We start from the raw sequence: 19,973 nt of genomic DNA on the forward strand, positions 1-19,973 counted from the left end.
CTCAATATTTTGTATGTGGTCTTTTTTTTTTCTTCTTTGACTAAATACTTAAGTCTTTAAAAAACGTTTTGTGTTTCTTATGTAAATTTGTATTATTAATGTAATTTTATTGCACAGTGGTGTGAGAACTTGGCCTACACAATGGGAAAATATAGTCAGGTTTCCTTTGTGACCTAGTATATTATTAGTTTTAATTGCTCAATTCTCACAGCCTTGGTAGCTTAGCTTAAGAGGTTTTAGCACCAATATTTTTATTTGTGGGAGGCAGCTCTCAAGTAAAAGAGTATTCTTCTCACTGAAATTCATCACCTAGTCTCCAGGCCCATTGATGCTATTTTAGCTCCATTCCTATTACCTCTCATTTGAACAACTCAGAAAAACCTCAGAACTGGTGTCCTGATGTCCAGTCTCTACTATTCCACTCCTACCTAATGCCACTAAAATACTCATCGCCTGTTTAAAAGGTTTTAAGGTTTCCCATTCTTCATGGAATTAAAGCCAAGCATTTTGTTATGATACCTATCGCTTGCCTCAAGCCCTCTCTATCTGGCTCTGCAGGCTCAGCTCCTGTATTCTCCAGCCCACCCGTACTCTTAACACTCACCTCCTGTTTCCATGCACTAGCCACAGTGAGCTACAAGCTATTTTCTGAATTCCATGACTCTCCTACATTTACTTACTGGTGTCATCTTTCCAATTATCATTATTTCTCATTCTATATGAGCCCGTCCTCACATACCAAATTTAGACGAGTGTCTAGAGTAGATCTAATACTTTCAAAATTTTACTCCCATCATCAAGTGAGATTTCCAGAGGTACATTTTTAAGGGGCCTCTTGTAACTCCTAGAACTGCCTTCCCAGCATTTACCAGCATTTACTATTACAGTCTGCATTCATTAAGAGCCAGTGTGAGAAATGGCTATCAAAAGAATGCTCAGACTGCTTTCAAAGGTGCCTTTAAAGTTCTTTTCACAAAACTTACATGGTAACTCCCTTGGAGTACAGTGCGTGGAAAACCTTATTCTTACTGATAGTCTGGTTTGTTTTCAATGAAATAATTAAAGACATGTAATCCATGGTGTCTCTCTCTTGATTTGGCTACCAGGAAGCTCAGGATGCTCTCTCTTCCTGGTCTAGCTTTTATGATGTATTAACTAGCTTTGTGACTTAGAACAGTTTCTTCATCTGTAAATGAAGGTAACTAACCCTACTTTGCAGAGCAGTGTTTAAAGAGCCAAGCCTAGGGTCTGGCATATTTGTTCAACAAAAATGTATCAACTGACTTCCATATATATGATACCCTGCTTGGTGCTAGGGATATAATAGTCAACAAAGGTCTCTGTCCTCCTGGACAGAATGCCTCGTATTCTAGAGACAAAGTCAGAAAATCAACAAATGAACAAATGCACAGATGATGGCAGGCAGGCCCAGGTGAGGAAATAAAGGAGGTAATGTGAAGAAGGTAAATTGGGTATAAGAGGTGGCTTCTTGAGGGAGTACAGCTAGAGAAGTATCGGGCTCACAAATTTGCAGACAAATTTATAAACTTTCTCTATAGAGGAGAAATCTGAGCTGAGACATGAAGGATGATGTTGAGCTGGCCAAAAAAAGAGGGAACAAACAGCATCCCGGGCAGAAAAACAAAGAAGAGACAGGTCCTGAGGCGGGAAACAACTCGGCAGATTCTAGGAGGCCAGTGGTACTGCCACGTAGTGGGCAGAGAGAATGGTATGAGATGAGGGAAATGAACACTATGTGGTCCGACTGATAAGTACTTCACCTCTAACCACCTCTTGCTGGCCCAGTGGTTTTGTTATACTTTTATTATAAGCAGTTTCAAATACATTTGGAGTGGTCAGTATATAAAGAAAAATGTGAATAAAGTCATTAATTAGAAATCATATTAATAGCAAACACTTACTGAGAACTTATTGTATGCTTTATCTGGCTTAAATATTTAATCTTCCCAGTAATCTTATATGGTAAGTACTATGATTACCTTCTTTTTACACATGAGGAAATGAGACACAGAGAATTTAATAAACTTGCCAAAGCTAACACAGTAAGTCTAAGAGCAGAAATCTGAATCAGGCATTCTGTTTCCAGAGCACTCTTACTCTCTCCACAATGCTGCCCCTTCAGGTTGCATAGTTATTACTGAATGAGTTCTTTGATGGTACACATAGATCCTCCCTAGTTCTAACAGTTACTGTGCTTGCAAGTAGCAGAAAATAGGTTTGGAATTCATAATCTTTATTATCAGGGTGTCACATATTTTCAAGTTCTATGTATTATTAAGGAATAGGGCCTAAAAGTAGCACAAGAAAAAATTCCCTCACAGGAAAGATAAAGAACATTTTAATAATCATTCTCAATTTGCAGGACTTATCCATTATTAAATCTGTATCCATAATTCATTGCACAGATGTTTATGTGGGTCAGAGAGTGTACCGCTTGCAAATGGTGACTGATTTGCTCTCCGGGGGATACCAAGGATATGTGCTAAGTAAACACAATGAAGACTGATTTGATTATTTAAATGAAACATCGGGTAATGAAAGTAAGCAGGCAAAATAGTCTGAACGCTGGTAAAGAAATTTTTTCTAATTACTCGTTTTTCAGGTGGAGTTCTGCTTTACTGTATAATCTCCGATGTGCCCACAGCCTACCCAAAGCAAAACAAGCACGCCCCCGGGCCGTCCCCGCACGCGCTCCACTCACATTCCCATCGTGGTTCGGGCAAGAGAGGGGCTTTCCCGCAGCCACGGCGGTGACCGTCTCCAGGATGGAAGACTCCTCGACGTTGCTGCCTGGAGTTCGCTGCAGCACGTCCATGAGGTTCGTGATGAAGAAGTTGTTCTGGAGCGCGGCCACCCCTTTCTCGGGCAGGATGGAGGTCTGGCGGCACACGGGGCAGGAGAGGGTTAAACTGTGGGCGGGAATGTAGTTCTGCAGGCACCTGCGGCACAGCGGAGGGGGCGGGAGGACAGTCAGCACGGCGGGGCTCCCGGAAGGAACGGCGCTTCTCGCAGGCACTGTCTGGACCCCTTTGCAGGAACTCCCTTTCAAGGGTCAAGAGACAACCTGGGCTCACCTTGGCCCTGTAATCTGATCAGGCAAATGATTATGCTCAAGATAAAGAATAATGCACTGACTTCTGTAGTGTCCTCGGCAGCCTTGCCACACAAAGCATGGTCCATGGACCAGCAGCTGCTGCCTGGCCCGTGGGAAATGCAGAATGTACAGAATCTGCAGAATCACATGCCCAGAAGATTCACAGGCACGTTCAAGTTTGAGATCTATTAGTCTCAATTTCCTAGCATTGGGCTCGCACATTTGCAGACCTTTACAACTGGAAGAAATAGGCAACACATTTTTGGTAGCAATGAAATTCTTTTATGTACAAAATCATAAGCAGATATTAGCTATTAAAAACACATCAAAGTGGAGCTGTTCAGGTAGAAACGGGGATAGGATACCCAGCATCACACCGACATGATCTCTGCTCCTTGCCACTCGTCAATAGGCATCAATTCATTAATAATTCATTTAATTAGAGAAATGTTTCACTAGTAATGACTAACATATATAATGCTCTCTAAATTCAAACTACTTCCAATAACCCTATGAAGTAGGCATTATTATTATCCCCTTTAGATATAATTGAGGAAATTTCTTCGGATTTCTTATCCAAAGTAATAACTCTGCTGGTCAGGGGCAGAGCAGGAATTCAAAGGCAGGCAGTACGGCATCAGAATGCAAGCTCTAGGGAACTTCACTATGCAATGTTTCCCAATCTCCCTGCCAAACAGAATTTGAAAACCAGTTATTTAGCTCATTCTCTTTATTCTGCAGATGAGGGAAACTGACCTCAAGGAGGTTCATTGATTCTCCTATGTCGCAAAGATAGCTGGTGCTGAATCAATATCAGAAATGAAATAGCTTTTGCTAACTTCACTGATGATGTCTAAATCCAATAGACATTTTTCAATCGTATTTTTTCCTTTGGAAACTTTTATCTTCCCTTGGTGCCATGACACCACACTTGCCTGATTCTCCTTCTATCTGTTCTATATTTTCTACAGTCAAGGCTCCATCTTAGGCCCTCTTCTCTCCGTTGCACCTCTTGATGCATATTGCAACCAGAGCGACCTTCTCAAATCTCAAAATTAACCTTTTAAACCTCCTTCCCCTCCCATCTAAGAAGAAAACCCTTGCATGGCTTCCAGTGCTCTTATTAGACAAGAATCCATGTATGGTAGCATGGATTATGCACCTCCACAGTCTGGCATCTGCATGTTTTCTGTCTTTCCTTCATTCACTACATGCCAGCCAAACTGGGTTTATTTGAATTCTTTCAGTATGCCATGGTCCCTCTCACCACAGTCTCTTTGCACATACCTGAAATTTGTTCTTCCTGCCCAACTCCCCTTTGCTTGGTTAATTTTTCCTCATCCTTGGGGTTTCTGCCTACTCGTCCCTTCTACAGGTGGTGTTCCCCGTTAGAGCACATTCCCTGATGATATCGTTTCCTGTGGACTTCTGGTGTGCAGTACTTGTCACTGTTAAAGTTCACATCGATCTGAGCAATCATGTGGCTGCTAACTGGCTTGTCCATGATGCTGTAAGCAACATGAGGCCAGGGTGTCTGTCTAGTTTTGCTCTCCTTCCAGGCCCCCATTGACAGTGTTTTGGAACATTTTGGGGTAAGAGAGTAACTGTGAGAAGAGGCTCACCCAGCAGCTGGTATGTGTATCCAGCAGGAGTTGGAGGCAAGGGATCGTAGGGTTCACTCTCCTAACAGTGAAGCAAAATGTGACGTTTTCCCTACATAAAGAAAATGTCCTTCTGCCATTTTAAGGAAAGTTGTCGGTACCTTCGAAAGGAAATAACTTCCATGCACATGCTGCTAAAACAATGTTTAACACATAGCAGTCTTTAGAGACTTGCTGTGGCAGGATCTTGCAAATCTCTCCAAATATTAGATAGGGAGCAGAGGTGGGTGGTTTAGATCTAACAGAGTGGGCAGGGGGCTGACCCAGGGCAGCCCAGAAGCATTGCTTCCCATCTGTCAGAGAAAGGGGGGCCAAAAACTGACCGAGCACTGAGAACTGGAAATAGGGTAGCTCTGCTGAGCTCAGACTGAGTGCATCTCATTGTTGTATATAAAGAATGAAAGGCTAGGCCAACGGCTGCAAACCAACTACTGTTCTTTCCACTTGTGCCCTGGGACACATGGATAATTAGCTGGTACCATGTTTTAGCTATACCCATTGAGGGAGAGAGGAGCAAAACCACCCTCCATTGGAATATGAATTACAAATGAACCAACAAAAATCCACAACTACCGGTATTAAATCTCCATCACCATCACCGAGGATGTGGTTATTTTACAATTGCGATCTTCCAAAGTAAATCAACTCAAAGAATGTTCAATCAGATAAGTGTAGGTAAATGCAATTAGCATTGATTTGAAGCCACTGGAAATACCAATCTCCTGTTCTATAATAGGAAGTAAAGCATTTCAATTATGCATATTAAATAACCATAGAAAATGGATTTAGCAAAATGCTGTAAGTCATAATTACCATATTTGTTTTTAAGAAAAATATATACCCTTACTAGGGAATTACCTAAATTAGGTCACAGATCAATTAATATTTCTAACAAATTTTTGTGCTTAATTACTTATATGGTAATTAAACAATGACGTAAAGGTATATTTTGTTAACTGATTAACCAATTGTAACAAACAATTCAAAAAGGATAAATGAGGACGTGCATTTTCATATATAGCAAATTACAGTCCATTCATTTATAATTCTTTATCTAAAATATCATGTTCAAATGTGCCAGGTATAGGTGGATGATGAATCAAAGCCTGTCCTCTGAAATTGGATGGAAGTTTGGTCCTTTTAACTAATACCATACACATGCAGATGTTATTTATCTGACTTGTTATATGGGAGGAAATAATAGATTTTTAATTGGATCTCACCAAAGACCCTCTGTGAGGGAAATGCAGTTAGCAAAAATAGTTTCACAAAGAAGAAAGGGAAAATTTATTTTTTTTAAATCTTAAAATACGTATTTCACGCCCCATTCCCTGTGGAAATGAATCAGTAGTTAAAATTGCTTTCTCCCACTTGAAATTGTTTGAAATAAAGTAAATAATTGGCAACTGCTGATGATGATTCTAGACGTCTATCAAAAGCACAAACGATTCATTGTCCCTCAGAGGTAACTGTAGAATTCTGGGAAAGAACCCTGTGGTCGCTGTAGGGAGGTAGATCTGTGAAACTCCTTTCTCCAAGCACAATGGAGGCTTACCTCTCGCAGAAAGTGTGCAGACAGGGGAGAACCTTGGGATTCTTGTACCGTTCCAGGCATATACTGCAAATCAGAAACTGCTTGTCAATCTGGCGTACCACAGGACTTGGGATGTTGGTGCCTTCACTGGCCATCCTAGACCACTGACATGGAGGACTGGTTGCCTTCGACCCTGCACGCTGCTGCTGTCAGACAGAAAAACCCAAACGGAAAAATATATAATAATCTGTACGTGCAAATCTGGCACTGGCTCATTCACTCATTCATTGTGTTGTGAATACAGGTAAAACCCACATTAGTGATATCTAAATGATCACAGCCAAACCGTAGACTGCAGAGAGAGGCCTATTGCCTGATTTTGTTAATCAATAAAATCAATCACTTGTTCACTATTCAAACAATAACAAATTAGAAGAGGGTGTGGTAGGTTTGCTGGGTTTCAAAGCTGTGGCAGCTGAGGGAGATAAATACTTAAATAGCTATGTCTGCTCACGCCTTTAGTCATGGCTGATTGGAATACATATTTACCTTTTATATTCTTATTAACTCAAATACATTTGCCCAAATATCGTACTGTCAGTGTGCAGGGTGGCGATAATTAGAATCTTTAATGCAAAACATTTTATGTGGTCCAGACTGTTTTCTTTAGAATGTAAGTTTGTAGATTTGATACTGAAATGGATTTGCCATGAGGCAAGGATAAAGATAGTTCCTACAATTGTAAAAGAAATGTCAGTTGGTAAGCATGTATGGGGATTTGAGGGACTTGATGAAGTGAGTTAATTCAAGGATGGTTTCAAAACATGAGAGAGAAATCACAATATAGATCATAGCTCCATGGACCACCTTAAAAGAATTTCTAGCTTCTATGACAAAGGGATGACAATTCTGAGATAAAATTCATTCACTAACAGAGACCCAACTGCCAATGGAAATATACTCTACTTTAAAAAAAAAGCTCATCTTCAATATAATCCTAGGCAGGAGGTAAAATTATTCTCATTCTATAGATAAACTGAGGCTCAGTTAAGAAATTTGTCAGAATGCAAACTCAGCTGTGTATGTTCTTAAAATCCATGGTCTTTTCATTCCCTAAACTGTCACACTGCCCTTGACCTTGTCTTTTTTTTTTTCCTTCTTTATTTTCTTTTAAATGTTATTCAAAAAATATGAGGTCCCCATATATCCCCCACCCCCATACCCCACTCCTCCCACATCAACAACCTCTTCCATCATCGTGGCACATTTACTGTACCTGGTGAATACATTTTGGAGCACTGCTGCACCACTGGACAGTGGTCTACATTGTAGTCTACATTCTCCCCCAGTCCACCCAGTGGGCCATGGCAGGACACATAATGTCCAGCATCTGTCCCTGTAGCACCACCCAGGACAACTCCAAATCCTGTAAATGCCCCCACATCATATCTCTTCTTCCCTCTCCCTACCCTCAGCAGCTACCGTGGCCACTTTCTCCACATCAATACTACAATTTCTTCCATTACTAGTCCCAATAGTTCCCAGCAGACCTTGTCTTTTAAGAAGGCTGCACCATGGAAGACTTGGGTTTACATGATACCTTAAATTGGTCCTAGACCTTGTTTGAAGCTGGTAAATACTCTGCATTTTTAGAACCAAAAGTTCCTCAGTTTTTAAAGGAAACGCTCTTTTCCAAGTATAAATTCATATCCTTCTTACTCCCCACCAAATCATGAAATTTCTGAAAATTATATCAATTTTTATTAAGGAAATTCTGCTATTTACTCATATTTGAGTACAGTTACATACGCTATACCCCCATTTTCTAACTAGATAAATTTCCAACTAGATTAATTAAAGAGTGTGATTAATAAGCAGAACTTGGGGGCGGACTTGGCCCAATGGATAGGGCGTTCGCCCTATCATGGCGAACAAAGACCACGTGGGAGGTCTGTGGTTCAAACCCCGGGCCTCCGTGACCCGTACGGAGCTGGCCCATGCGCAGTGCTGATGCGCGCAAGGAGTGCCGTGCCACACAGGGGTGTCCCCCATGTAGGGGAGCCCCACGTGCAAGGAGTGCGCCCCGTAAGGAGAGCCGCCCTGCGTGAAAGAAAGTGCAGCCTGCCCAGGAATGGTGCTGCACACACGGAGAGCTGACACAACAAGATGATGCAACAAAAAGAAACGCAGATTCCTGGTGCCGCTGATAAGGATAGAAGCGGTCACAGGAAAACACACAGCGACACAGAGAACAGACAAGTGGGGGTGGGGGGGGGGAGAGGAGAGAAATAAATCTTAAAAAAAAAAAAAAGCAGAACTTGTGAAAGTGTCTGCTATTCAGAGCATGATGTTCCCTTGGTTCTCATTGCATGAGCAAAACAGTTTCTGTGTGACATAACTAACTAGCAAGCAGGATGTGCCTGTCTTTTCATAGTGTGTCCAAGAACTAGAGTAGAGAATGATATGCATCGATGGATTAAATGCAGCTCAGTTCTCAGGAGGCTCAAAATGTCGACACATCCACTGCTTTTCTGCAGCCGCTCCCCAAGGCCTCATGGTAGGGGAGGATTGGATTTTGACTGTCTTGAAGATAAAGAAACCAAAGCCTAAGGTCATCCAGTAAAATCAGTGAATCAAAAAAGCTCAGATTGCAGGTTTTCTGCCCTATCTCATAAATCAATGCTAGGTAGTCTTAAGCAGGTTAAACAGTCCACTGAGTGTATGTGTGTGACTTGCAAAAATGATACTCAACTTTTCAATTAAAATCAGTTAAAAATAATGTTGTTTTGAACAGCTTTAAAAAAATTTTATACTACCCTTTGAAATCATCAGAATCAAGTTGGGAATGGAGAAAAGCAGAGATAAAACATCATATTGAATGTTTTATTCTCGTAACCTGAGATCTTTGGATTTAAAATGAGGAAAAGACATTTGTTTTAATCAGACCAAATGAAAATTTCCTGAGCTGACATTTTTATGCTCCAAAGTTCAAACTAGACATTTCACTTTAATTTTATGATAATTATCATACTGAGCAAGTGTTTGTTAATATTCTACTACATGGTTAATTTTGTTCATTAATGTTAATTTTAAAACATGACAGTACCACACATCTGTCACAAGTGGCCTCTTGAAGACATCTGGATTTTTAGGACTCCCATAATCAACACAAAAGACTTCCAACCTCCAAAGTCGCCAAAATCTCCAAAGTCTCCAAAGCAAGACTTTGCCAGGATAATGATCATCCCCTAAATATACCTACATACATACCCATGATAAGAAGACAAGGGGACAATCCCTAAAGGAATAACGTGCTTAGAAAGAACTGGGGTTGGGAAGCAGACATGGCTCAAGCAATTGGGCTCCCGTCTACCATATAGGAGATCCAGGGCTTGATGCCCAGGGCCTCCTGGTGAAGGCAAACTGGCCTTTGTGAGGAGCTGGCCCACAAAGAGTGCTGGCCTGTGCAGAGTACTGCGCCACACAGGAGTGCTGGCCCATGTGGAGAGCTGGCACAGCAAGACGATGCAACAAAAAGAGACACAGAGGAGAGACAATAAGAGACATGGCAGGTCAGGGAGCTGAGGTGGCGCAAGAGAATAATTGCCTCTCTCCCACTCTGGAAGGTCCCACGATCTGTTCCAGGAGCTGCCTAATGAGAATACAAGCAGACACAGAAGAACACCCAGCCAGTGGACACAGAGAGCAGACAACGGCATGGGGGGAGGGGGCGAATAAAATAAATAAATCTTAAAAAAAAAGGAAACAACTGAGGTACAGAATGTTCTAATGGACACAACGGGAAGCCTCTCATCAATCTGAATATGCCATGAGGAATATACATAATATAACAGCCTTTAATCAAAACTCCATCACAGTTTTTGGCCTCTTTGACTAGAGAAGCAATAAACGCTTATCTAAGCTCTGGACTGGCCTTCTTTCCCCATCTTGGTTAAGATGTGTCAGAGACTCTTCTTATTCATATAAGTGGCAGAAATAAGTGTGTACTAATAAAAAGATCAGAATACAGAACTGCTACTCTTCTGCTGGAGATGGAGACACAGCAAAACTAATTTCTTAAGAGATGCATGTAGAAACATGCCTGGGGCACACTTTGTTCTGATAATTCCAGAAACATTGACAAAAGGTCAACAGAAAAGAAATGCTAGAGAAGGGAAGGCAGGAAAGGTCATTTAAAAATGACGTACAGGGAAGCAGCTGTGGCTCAATCAGTTGGGCTCCCATCTACCATGTGGGAGGCCCCGGGTTTGTGTCCCAGGACCTCCTTGTGAAGGCAAGCTCGCCCGCACGCTGAGGAGTGCCTCCGGCCCACAAGCGCCGCAGAGAGTCAACTCAGCAAGGTGACGCAACAGAAAAAAAAGACAAGTAAAAATACAGAACAGCGCACAGCAAATGTACACAGAGAGCAAACAGCAAGCAAGCCACAAGGAGCGGGGAATAAAAAAAAATCAGATGGGACTCCAAACCATATGAATCTCAGGTCAACCCAATAAAAGAGTTGTATATATTTTTTAAAGTTATAAAAAAATAAAAATGACGTACATAGTCAACATTAGTTTGATACTGACATTAACCAGTGGTAAGAGCTTTTATGTGTGGAGACTGGTGGAGGACTCTAGTCAGAGGAAAACAAACAGCAATTCTGTTTCCAAAGGAGCTGACTCCCCTCCCACTGTTGCTCAATGTCACCTTCTCCATCAAGCCTTCCTCTGACCATTCTGTTTAAAACTGCAACTTGCTTCCAACTGCCTCGCACTTCCTATATCTCCTGTCCTGGCTCTATTTTTCTCCATAGGACTGGTCACCTCCTTATGTAGTAAATCATTCGTTTATTTTGCCTTTTTTCTCTCTGTCTCCCACAACTAGAATGTAAGGCTCATGAGGGCGGGATTTTTGCCTGATTGTTTACTGTAGATGTCCAAGCACCTAGAACCAACAGGGCCTGGAAATAGTAGACGCTCATTATTATTATTATTTTTTTAAAGATTTATTTACTTTTTAAAAAATTTTATTTCTCTCCCTTCCCTCTCCCCCCATGTTGTCTGCTTTCTGTGTCCATTCGCTGTGTGTTCTTCTGTGACTGCTTCTATCCTTTTCAGTGGCACCGGGAATCTGTGCTTCTTTTTCTTGCGTCATCTTGTTGTTTTTGTGTCAGCTCTCTGTGTGTGCAGCACCATTCCTGGACAGGCTGCACTTTCTTTCGTGCTGGGCGGCTCTCCTTAGGGGGAGCACTCCCTGCACATGTGGCTCCCCGACACAGGGGTAACCCCTGCGTGGCAGGGCACTCCCTGCGCGCATCAGCACTGCGCGTGGGCCAGCTCCACACAGGTCAAGGAGGCCCGGGTTTTTTTTTAAAAAGATTTATTTATTTATTTCTCTCCCCTCCCCGGTCCCCTGGCCCCAGTTGTCTGTTCTCTGTGTCTATTTGCTGCGTGTTCTTCTTTGTCCGCTTCTGTTGTCAGCAGCACGGGAATCTGTGTTTCTTTTTGTTGTGTCATCTTGTGTCAGCTCTCCATGTGTGTGGCACCATTCCTGGGCAGGCTGCACTTTCTTTCGCAGTGGGCGGCTCTCCTTATAGGGCGCACTCCCTGCGCGTGTGGCTCCCCTATGTGGGGGACAACCCTGTGTGGCAGGGCACTCCTTGTGCACATCAGCACTGCGCATGGGCCAGCTCCACACAGGTCAAGGAGGCCTGGGGTTTGAACCGCGGACCTCCCATGTGGTAGGCAGATGCCCTATCCATTGGGCCAAGTCCGCATCCCAACACTCATAACTTTTTGAATGAATGGAAGAAATGAAGTATTACATGGGAAAGGGCTCAATCACAGTAGCAGAAAAGAGGGCAATTTGCTGAATTACATGGTAAAGAGCATGGATGTTATTAGCACTTGGCATCAAGACATTTCGTGGGAAGCGGATGTAGCTCAGAGGTTGAGCTCCTGCTTCTCATGTACAAGGTCTCAGGTTCAATCCCTGGTACCCCCTAAAAAAAAAGGTATTTCCTATCCCCTGTGATATTCTAATGCTTACTGATATAAGCCATCATTGAGAGGCTGAGTATTCGTGACATATTTTAATATGTTCACAAATCCAGGAAAAGAAATTGAGAACTACTGATGACTGAAGTTCATCAAAATAAGAAGTCCAAGAAGGGCCAGTATGTCAAGCCCTCAACGTTATTGCAAGTAACTATGAATCTTGTTCTTCAAGGAGTGAAGCTTGGTGGTTGCCATGGGTCCTGAGGGGAGGAGGAGGGAGGAAGAGACTAGATGGAACATGGAGCATTTGGGGGCATTGGAATTGTTCTACATATCTTGCAATGATGGATACAGGCCATGTTAAATTTCATCAAAATTTATAAAAGTGTATAGTCCAAAATGTAAACCATAATGTAAATCATTTACAGTGGTTAGTAGCAATGCTTCAATATTTGTACATTGTTATAACAAATGAATCATATCACCCATATGTGAAATGTTATTAATAGGGGAAAGGGGAAAAGGGGGAGGATGTTGGGTACATGGGAGTCTCCTATATTCTGTATGTGACTTTTCTGTAACCTAAATCTTCTTTGAACATAAAAGGAAAAAAAAAAAAAAAAAAGACACTGGAGAACTAAAAAATGGAAGAAAATGTACTGTACATAGAAGACAAAAGATCTTACGGTGATGAAAGACATAATGCCAAAATTATTTTATTTTATATTTTTTATTATTTCAAATTCTTTTTAATTTTTTGTATTTATTTGCCATTTTAAAAACTAGTATTATTTTATTTGGTTATTTTGTTGGCTTCATTTTTGAAGAAGTTTTGGATCACAGAAGTGTTACAACTGTAGCAGAGGAGGATCATTGGTGCAGGGTGTCAGTGATGGGGGATGCATGGGCGGTGGTTCACCTGGGGCGTACCTGTAAGGCATACGAAAAAGTTCAAGTGTTCATGGAGCGTTGTCACAGTGGGTGAAGACCCACACAATAACCAAAAGAATATCCAATTCCCATCCTGGGGAGCTCTGCCAAATTCTCTGATGGGACAGCAAGAATCCTCCAAGTACAGGGGCAGTGACTAATGAAGGAGGATGGACCAATTGACAGGCCCTTGATATTGATGACTGTACTTATGAACCTTTTCTTTTGAAATTGAAACTTACCCTGATACTATAGGTTGTAAGAGTTACCTCCTGAGAGCCTCCTTTTTGCTCAAATGTGACCTCTCTCTAAGCCAAATTCAGCATGTAAATACACTACCCGCCCCCCCCCCCCCGCCGCCCCCACCACCAGCATGGGATATGACTCCTGGGGATGACCTTCCCTGGCACTAAGGGATTTCTACCAAGCACCAACTAGCAAAGCAACAGGAAAAAGACCATGACCAAAAGGGGGAAAGGTAAAGACAAATGAGTTTATATGGCTAAGAGACCTCAGAGAGTTGGTAGGTCATTCCAGAGGTTATGTTTATGCACATCTCAGCGGGATCTCATTGACTGACACAGTAAATATCACCTCAAATAGCAGGGCTCCTGAGGGCTCTGGAGACATCCAGACACTATAGGCAGTGCTGACAGCTCAGGAGTTTGGCACGCTGCCAGAGGGCCCTACTTTGGAATTTATCCTCCCCAGTGTGACAGAGTTGGACTCAGTTGTGATTGCCATACACATGGTTCTTCTACCCCTTCTATTTGAACCCAGAGTTAGTTCTAGAGTTGATAGGTTTATGTCCAAGCGAATTAAATCTTTGGACTGTCCATGTGCCAGCTGGGCCCTGAATCTTAACAGAGTTACAACACCTACTCTCCAGTTAACTGGACTCACCCAGGACAACAAACAAGGAAATGATTTTGGACAATGACCATCCCAAGGAACAAGAGAGAATCTACAACTGCAAGCAAGATAGTCTCATCCATCTGCCCCGTGGATCTAAGCCCCCTCTCAACCAGAGGTGGAGTGGGCATCACTATCCCAGAATCCTCAGGATTGGGGAATGAACAATGGACTAGAGTAGACTTACTGTTATTCTACTATAGATTTACTGGATTCTAGCAATGGAAGAACTTTTATCATTGATATGGAGGCAGGGGCCACTGGAGGATCTCAGGGGATGGAGAGGGGAAAAAAAGATGTAATATGGGGGCATTTCTGAGACATTGGAATTGTCCTGAATGTCACTGCAATGACAGAAACAAGCCATTTTATATCTTGTCATAACTTACAAAAATGTGTGGGAGAAAGTTTAAACTATAATCCACACTTAGCGGCAAAGCTCCAATGTGTTCATCATTGTAACAAATGTACCACACTAATGAATGATGTTGTTAATGTGGGAAAGGGTGGGAGGGGTAGGGAGCGGGGCATATGGGAATCCCCTACATTTTTTATGTAATATAAATATTTTTAAAAAAATAATTTAAAAATCCCTTTGAAAAAAAAAAAAGAAGACCAAGAAGGTTGACACATAAATTCCTTGTTAATGGGAGCTTGTCAACTAAACACAGCTCCTTGTGGGGAAAACTGTGCAACAATCACAGTAAAATCCTGGGCATAGCAAATATACTGCCCCAGCATTTCTTTCCTCACATCATCTCTGGTATTTTTCCTGGTCTACTTCTCAAACCTCCTACAACTTAGTGGCAATTACCACCAAGTGTAAAAGGAAAATTTGAGAGGAAGAGATGAGAGAAAAATGCCTGAGTCCACAATTCTAAGGTTTAGGCTGTATTTCCCACCCCAAATGATACCGTTTGGACCAGAAAACCATCCAAACTCTTTACTCCTGACACCAGTGTGAGGAAGAGCAGGAAGACAGATAGAAGAGAAAAAGTCAAACTGAAACCACTATTCCTACGAGGGATGGGGATTGGCAAAAGCTTGTCCAGTTGATCTAGGGAACAGTAATTGAGACGCAGAGGTTTAGATTCCTCTGGAAAATAAAACCACATAAGATTTGTGGGTAAGAGGCAGCATATTTGATTATACATCATTCTAAAGTTCTAGTCTTACAGTATTCCTGGGTTATTGCTTCTCTTGCTGTCACCTTCGTTGAATTTATTTATTACTATGGTTACATTTTTTATTGTTCTTGGGTCAAGGACAATGATTATAGACAGGCTAAAATCAGCTTCCCAAGAAGTTAAAAATCTACTGGTACATTTATAGAAAGGAAATCTCTCTCTTTTTAAAAAAATTTTTATTGTGGTAAAATTTCCCATTTCAACCACTTTCAAGTATACAATTGGTGGTATTAATTACATTCATAATGTTGCACTACCATCACCACGATCTATTATCAAAATTTTTAGAGAGGAAATCTTGAACCATTAGGATCATCTATAACTTATAATATGCTATCTTTTACCTGCCAGGACAGGTGGTATCAAGAACTCAAGGCACAAGTTAAACATAGCTTATTGTAACAAGGTATTTTAGTTTTATAAAACTATGAGCATATTATCATTCACCAGCAACTGAATTTGCATTGTTCCTGAGGACTAAATTAGAAGAAAAGAGGACAATCTTCAGTGAAATTAAATCAGGGTGACCTATTTTCAGTTAAATCAAGCCTCTATCCCAAATGGGCCATTTTGTAAATTAAAAGGTCAGGTGACATCTCTTTCCCCGACAGTGTTGGGGGGGAGGGGAGCCCTTAGGAGGAAATTCAGTTTGCGTTCTACCTGCAGACAAGGATGTGCCCAAGTAACTCCAAGTTTCCCTATCTTATTTCCACGGCCAGATATATGACAACCTCCCTAGATATGGTGGGTTTTTGTTTTGTTTTGTTTTGATGTTTATCATATGGAAGTTGATTTTTAGACCAAGCCCCCAACTTGCGTTTATGATATGTACAAATCTATTTCCTCTACCTCTTCCTCAGTATACAGATCTTTATAAAAAGACCTCACCTTTCACAGTCAGTTCTAAAGTTTTTTTCTGGGTTTCTAAGCTCCAGAGGGCTGGGTCTGTGTGCTGGACAGTGTTAAGTGGTCAAGCTAATCAACACTCATCTTACAGCACCCTGGAGCAGTCAAAATGAGTCAGTGTTGCTCTCCCCACATCCATCAACTCCCAAGTCCCTGCCTGCTCTCCTTAGGGACTATACTAAGAGGATGAATATTCTGAAAACATAAAAAAGGCAGAGGGCAGTCAGGGCCCTAAGTGTTAGGTACCAACTCTGCAGATGCTGGCAAGGAGGAGGAAGAGAAATTTAGACTAGAAGAGAACTTCACAAGACACAGGCCTTTTGGTAACAGCAAACCCCTTTTAGCCCTTGGTATATAGGAAGCACATTATTTAAATCTGTTGTTGATTAGAATAAGTACTTATTTTAATAAGTTTTCAAGAAAAATAATGACCAAAAAAAGCACTTAATGGAGGAATGGAGGCTGCTGAGGATATGAAGGTGGAAGAGGGTAAAGTAGAAGGGCCTAGGAAGATGAGCATACAGAAAGCAATAAACCATGATTCCATCCATGATGGTATCTGAATAATTACCCTGGGCTTATCTCTTCCCCAGTTTCTGGTCTAATCTAAACCCTCCAAATTCTAGGAGAATTCAGGCAACTGCACACTAATAATGTTCAGAGAACCCGAACAGGAACCCCATTATAGAGCGAATTCTACTGTGATACTAAAACCCTTATATTAGTAATGGAACAGCTGGCATCAGAGATTAAAAAGAAAAAAGAGAAAAAGCAATTACACTTATGTGTAAATGATCAGTTTGTCAAAATGAGAAGTGATTCAGTCACATTTTAAAGAAAAAACTATGAGAGAAAAAATTTTTTAAAATTTGAAAGCATTTCTCTTCTATACATTTCAATAATGCAAATAAATATCTGGTTAAAGTCTTAGTATTATCACAGATATAATGAAATGAATTACAAGAGAGTCTTAATTAAGTTTAAATTTTTAAAAATTGCTACATATTTAGGATTTTTTTCTACTTAACACAGGAAGAAAAAGGAAAGTCATAAGTTTGAGGAAATCAATGCTTAAAGGCTTCCAAATAAAGGACACTTTCATTTCCTAATAAGACAAAGAAAGGAATTTTCACTCTTTCTCATAAACAAAATCCACTAAGCCTTTGTTATCAGATAATTTCTAAAAACTCAAGTCATCTCAGGATTCTAACATTAATGGTGGTGAGAAATGGGTATAGATTTCATTTCCATTTTTAAAATGTATAGCTTATGTATGCTGCATTCATATTTCTGCATACAGCACATTCTATCAGAGAATATTTTTAGAGTTCAGCGGTGTTTTAGCCTTTTCCATGCAAATCGCTTGTGTCTTTCTAGGAGAAAATGAAAGGAATACTTTGAGGCTGAGGAAAAGCCACTATTCACATCTCTGCAACAGAAAGCTGCTTTCTCATACCACAGCATACATGAAACTTCTCATTGTGTGCTCGGGAGGGGCGTGCATTATTTAACATTATAGTGGGTTACGAACAGTGCTCCAAAGCATCTGTCTGCTCCAGAATAATGAAGGGCACAAGAAAATAAGTGCACAGGAGGCAAAAACTGGATCCTAATACTTAATAAATCATTTCGAGAATCTGGGAGGACATATGACTCTCCTTACATAGATATTTTTTTTTTCCTTGCATAGATATTTTTTTAAATTTGCAGCAATTTATTCATGAAGAATAGAACTGTTAATATCATCTAAGCCAAAGAAACAAATTGATCATTTTTAAATGCCTCATTCTGAATCTAGAGCTATTCTTTAAAGCTATGACACTGAAACCATCTTTTCTTATGGTAGAAATCTCATTTTCTCTTTTGTTTCAGAAACCCATTTATCTACATTTAATACTTAGTTTAGCCTTTCTCCTTGTTCTCCAACCTCCCCATCACACCCCATCCTAGCCCTCCAAACACAAGGGATAATGAATGACAGGGTGGGGCATACTTGTGGAAAAAACTCAAAAGCTCTGGGATACAAAAATATACCCACTGCTTCAGGAAGCAAGCCTAAGGTCCAACCCAACGATTTTTTTTCCCCTTTCCGTGTAATGCTACCACTGGGCTCCACCCAGATCTGTTTCTACTTCAAGGCAGTAAAAAATGTCAGGAAAAAATACCACAACAAAAACAAGTCATCTGCTGCATACTTGTTTGCCAGTCATCCGTGGCATTCAGAATTCAGAGGGTCGGGTCAGGCATTTTGAATGAATGGGTTTCCAATGGTAACTGGAGCTGAGAACTCAACCCCAGGTTCTTTAATAGAAGACAGGGTGGGGGAAGGGTCATATGACATGCTTGCCTAGGCACTCCGCCACCCTAGGAGGGAGCAAATTAAATATATCACCCCTATCTTCATGTCCAAAGGAGAGCTATAGGAAGAAAGGAGGGGGAAAAAACATGGAAAGGAAGAAAATTCTTCTATTTAAAACAAGCAAAGACACTCATTACAATAAACTCTAGTAAAAATAAAAATCTAGTCCGATCACATGAGAAGCTTAAGAATATCTTGCATGACTTTCTCCCCATATTAGTCTGGTGCCTTTGTTTAAGCAAAGAGTGGGTCTCCCTCTATCCCATAGTTTCAGAGCATGCAGCATCGCCAGCAGAGAGAAGATAGGGGTGGGGGTGGGGGAAACCAGAACAGAACAGAGAGCAGGAAAAATCGGTTATTCACCTGGCATAATGCTAAGCAGTCTGAACATTTAGGACCGACCCATCTCTGCAGACAAACAGAAGAATCAACTGAAGCAAAGAATTAAATCCTCCTAAGCCCTGTCGCTGCAGCTCCGCGGGAATCCAAGAGAACAATGCACATTCGGCTAACTACCCCAAGTTTGGAAGCACCATGCAAAGATACTGGTTAAAATTCCCTACCATGCAGTGCAGCCATCATCAGAAGCCCAGCATATCTTCTGCTCTATGTAGTGATGATGTGTCAGTTCATGAACAGAAGAGAGGAAGAGAAAAAATGGAGGAAAGGAGAGAAGGCTCAGCAAAGTCGGCAGGAATGTTTCTGGGTCATTTACAAGTGGGAGACCCCCTTCAGTATTCAAACCAATCAATCTTTATCTCACAGGACATCTTTTTTCTCACTCAGCGTCTGCTGAAAAGACTGCAGCAAACCAAGCAAGGGATTATGGGATCGGGATGCAGCAGAGAGCTGCGAGGAGATTCGTGGGTGGCTTGCTTTCCCCTCTGAGTCAGCAGTCAGCTGTTTCCAGGCTGCTGAGGGCGATCGTCAGAATGTGGCTGCAGGACTGACCCAGGGAGAGGCATGGGCATGAGTCTCTCATCACCACGCAGTCCGCGCAGGTACCGTGAGTATTACAAATCCGAAACAGGGAGTGCAGATAGGAAAACAGGAACCACAAGATTCTAGAAAGAAAGCTCTGCACCGGGTCTCTCTTTATGAAAAGTTCACACGTTTCGTGCGAATGTAACAGCATACACATACTTCTTTTAGTTCGGAAAAGAAGGTGATCTTTTTCTTTAGCGGTTTCAAGCCGCTTGGAACACAAACGTAAAATTTTTAAAATATAAAAACAGCCCCGTTCCACAAGCCTCTACTACCTTTCCCACTCTTAAACTTACACAGGAAAAAACTTACAAAGTCAAATAATGCAATTGGCATTTCTCTGCTTTCCATGTTCGAACCAGAGAAAAAATCAACGTCACATTTAT

The 19,973-nt window shown here is 41.3% G+C and overlaps 1 protein-coding gene and 1 long non-coding RNA gene across 11 annotated transcripts in view; one reads left to right on the top strand and one right to left on the bottom strand.

Moving 5' to 3' along the window:
• Positions 1-19,671, bottom strand: part of TRIM2 (tripartite motif containing 2) — an 82,871-nt gene extending 63,200 nt beyond the window's left edge. For 2 of the 8 annotated variants that reach the window (XM_023592580.3, XM_004471441.4), the window contains exons 1-3: positions 19,167-19,484; positions 6,332-6,516; positions 2,723-2,960 (exon numbers count right to left, since the gene is read on the bottom strand). In XM_023592580.3, coding sequence (XP_023448348.1) covers positions 2,723-2,960; positions 6,332-6,516; positions 19,167-19,169 — 426 coding nt within the window. In that variant the 5' untranslated portion in view covers positions 19,170-19,484. Of the gene's footprint in view, positions 1-2,722; positions 2,961-6,331; positions 6,517-19,166 lie in introns of those variants that run through there. The other 6 variants (XM_071214417.1, XM_071214406.1, XM_058280806.1 and 3 more) reach the window with 4 other exon arrangements.
• Positions 1,231-19,469, top strand: LOC131274406 (uncharacterized). Of its 3 annotated transcripts, none has more exons than XR_009181698.2 (3): positions 1,231-1,432; positions 2,624-2,839; positions 19,390-19,469. It is a non-coding gene; the product is annotated as an uncharacterized lncRNA (long non-coding RNA). The 3 variants fall into 3 exon arrangements; XR_009181686.1 differs by lacking the exon at positions 19,390-19,469 and adding an exon at positions 6,388-6,476; XR_011648533.1 differs by lacking the exon at positions 19,390-19,469 and having other exon boundaries at positions 2,624-3,155.
• Positions 19,672-19,973: the final 302 nt, after the last annotated feature.

The sequence above is a fragment of the Dasypus novemcinctus genome, chromosome 1, assembly GCF_030445035.2.
Source record: "Dasypus novemcinctus isolate mDasNov1 chromosome 1, mDasNov1.1.hap2, whole genome shotgun sequence".
Classification (NCBI taxonomy): domain Eukaryota; kingdom Metazoa; phylum Chordata; class Mammalia; order Cingulata; family Dasypodidae; genus Dasypus; species Dasypus novemcinctus.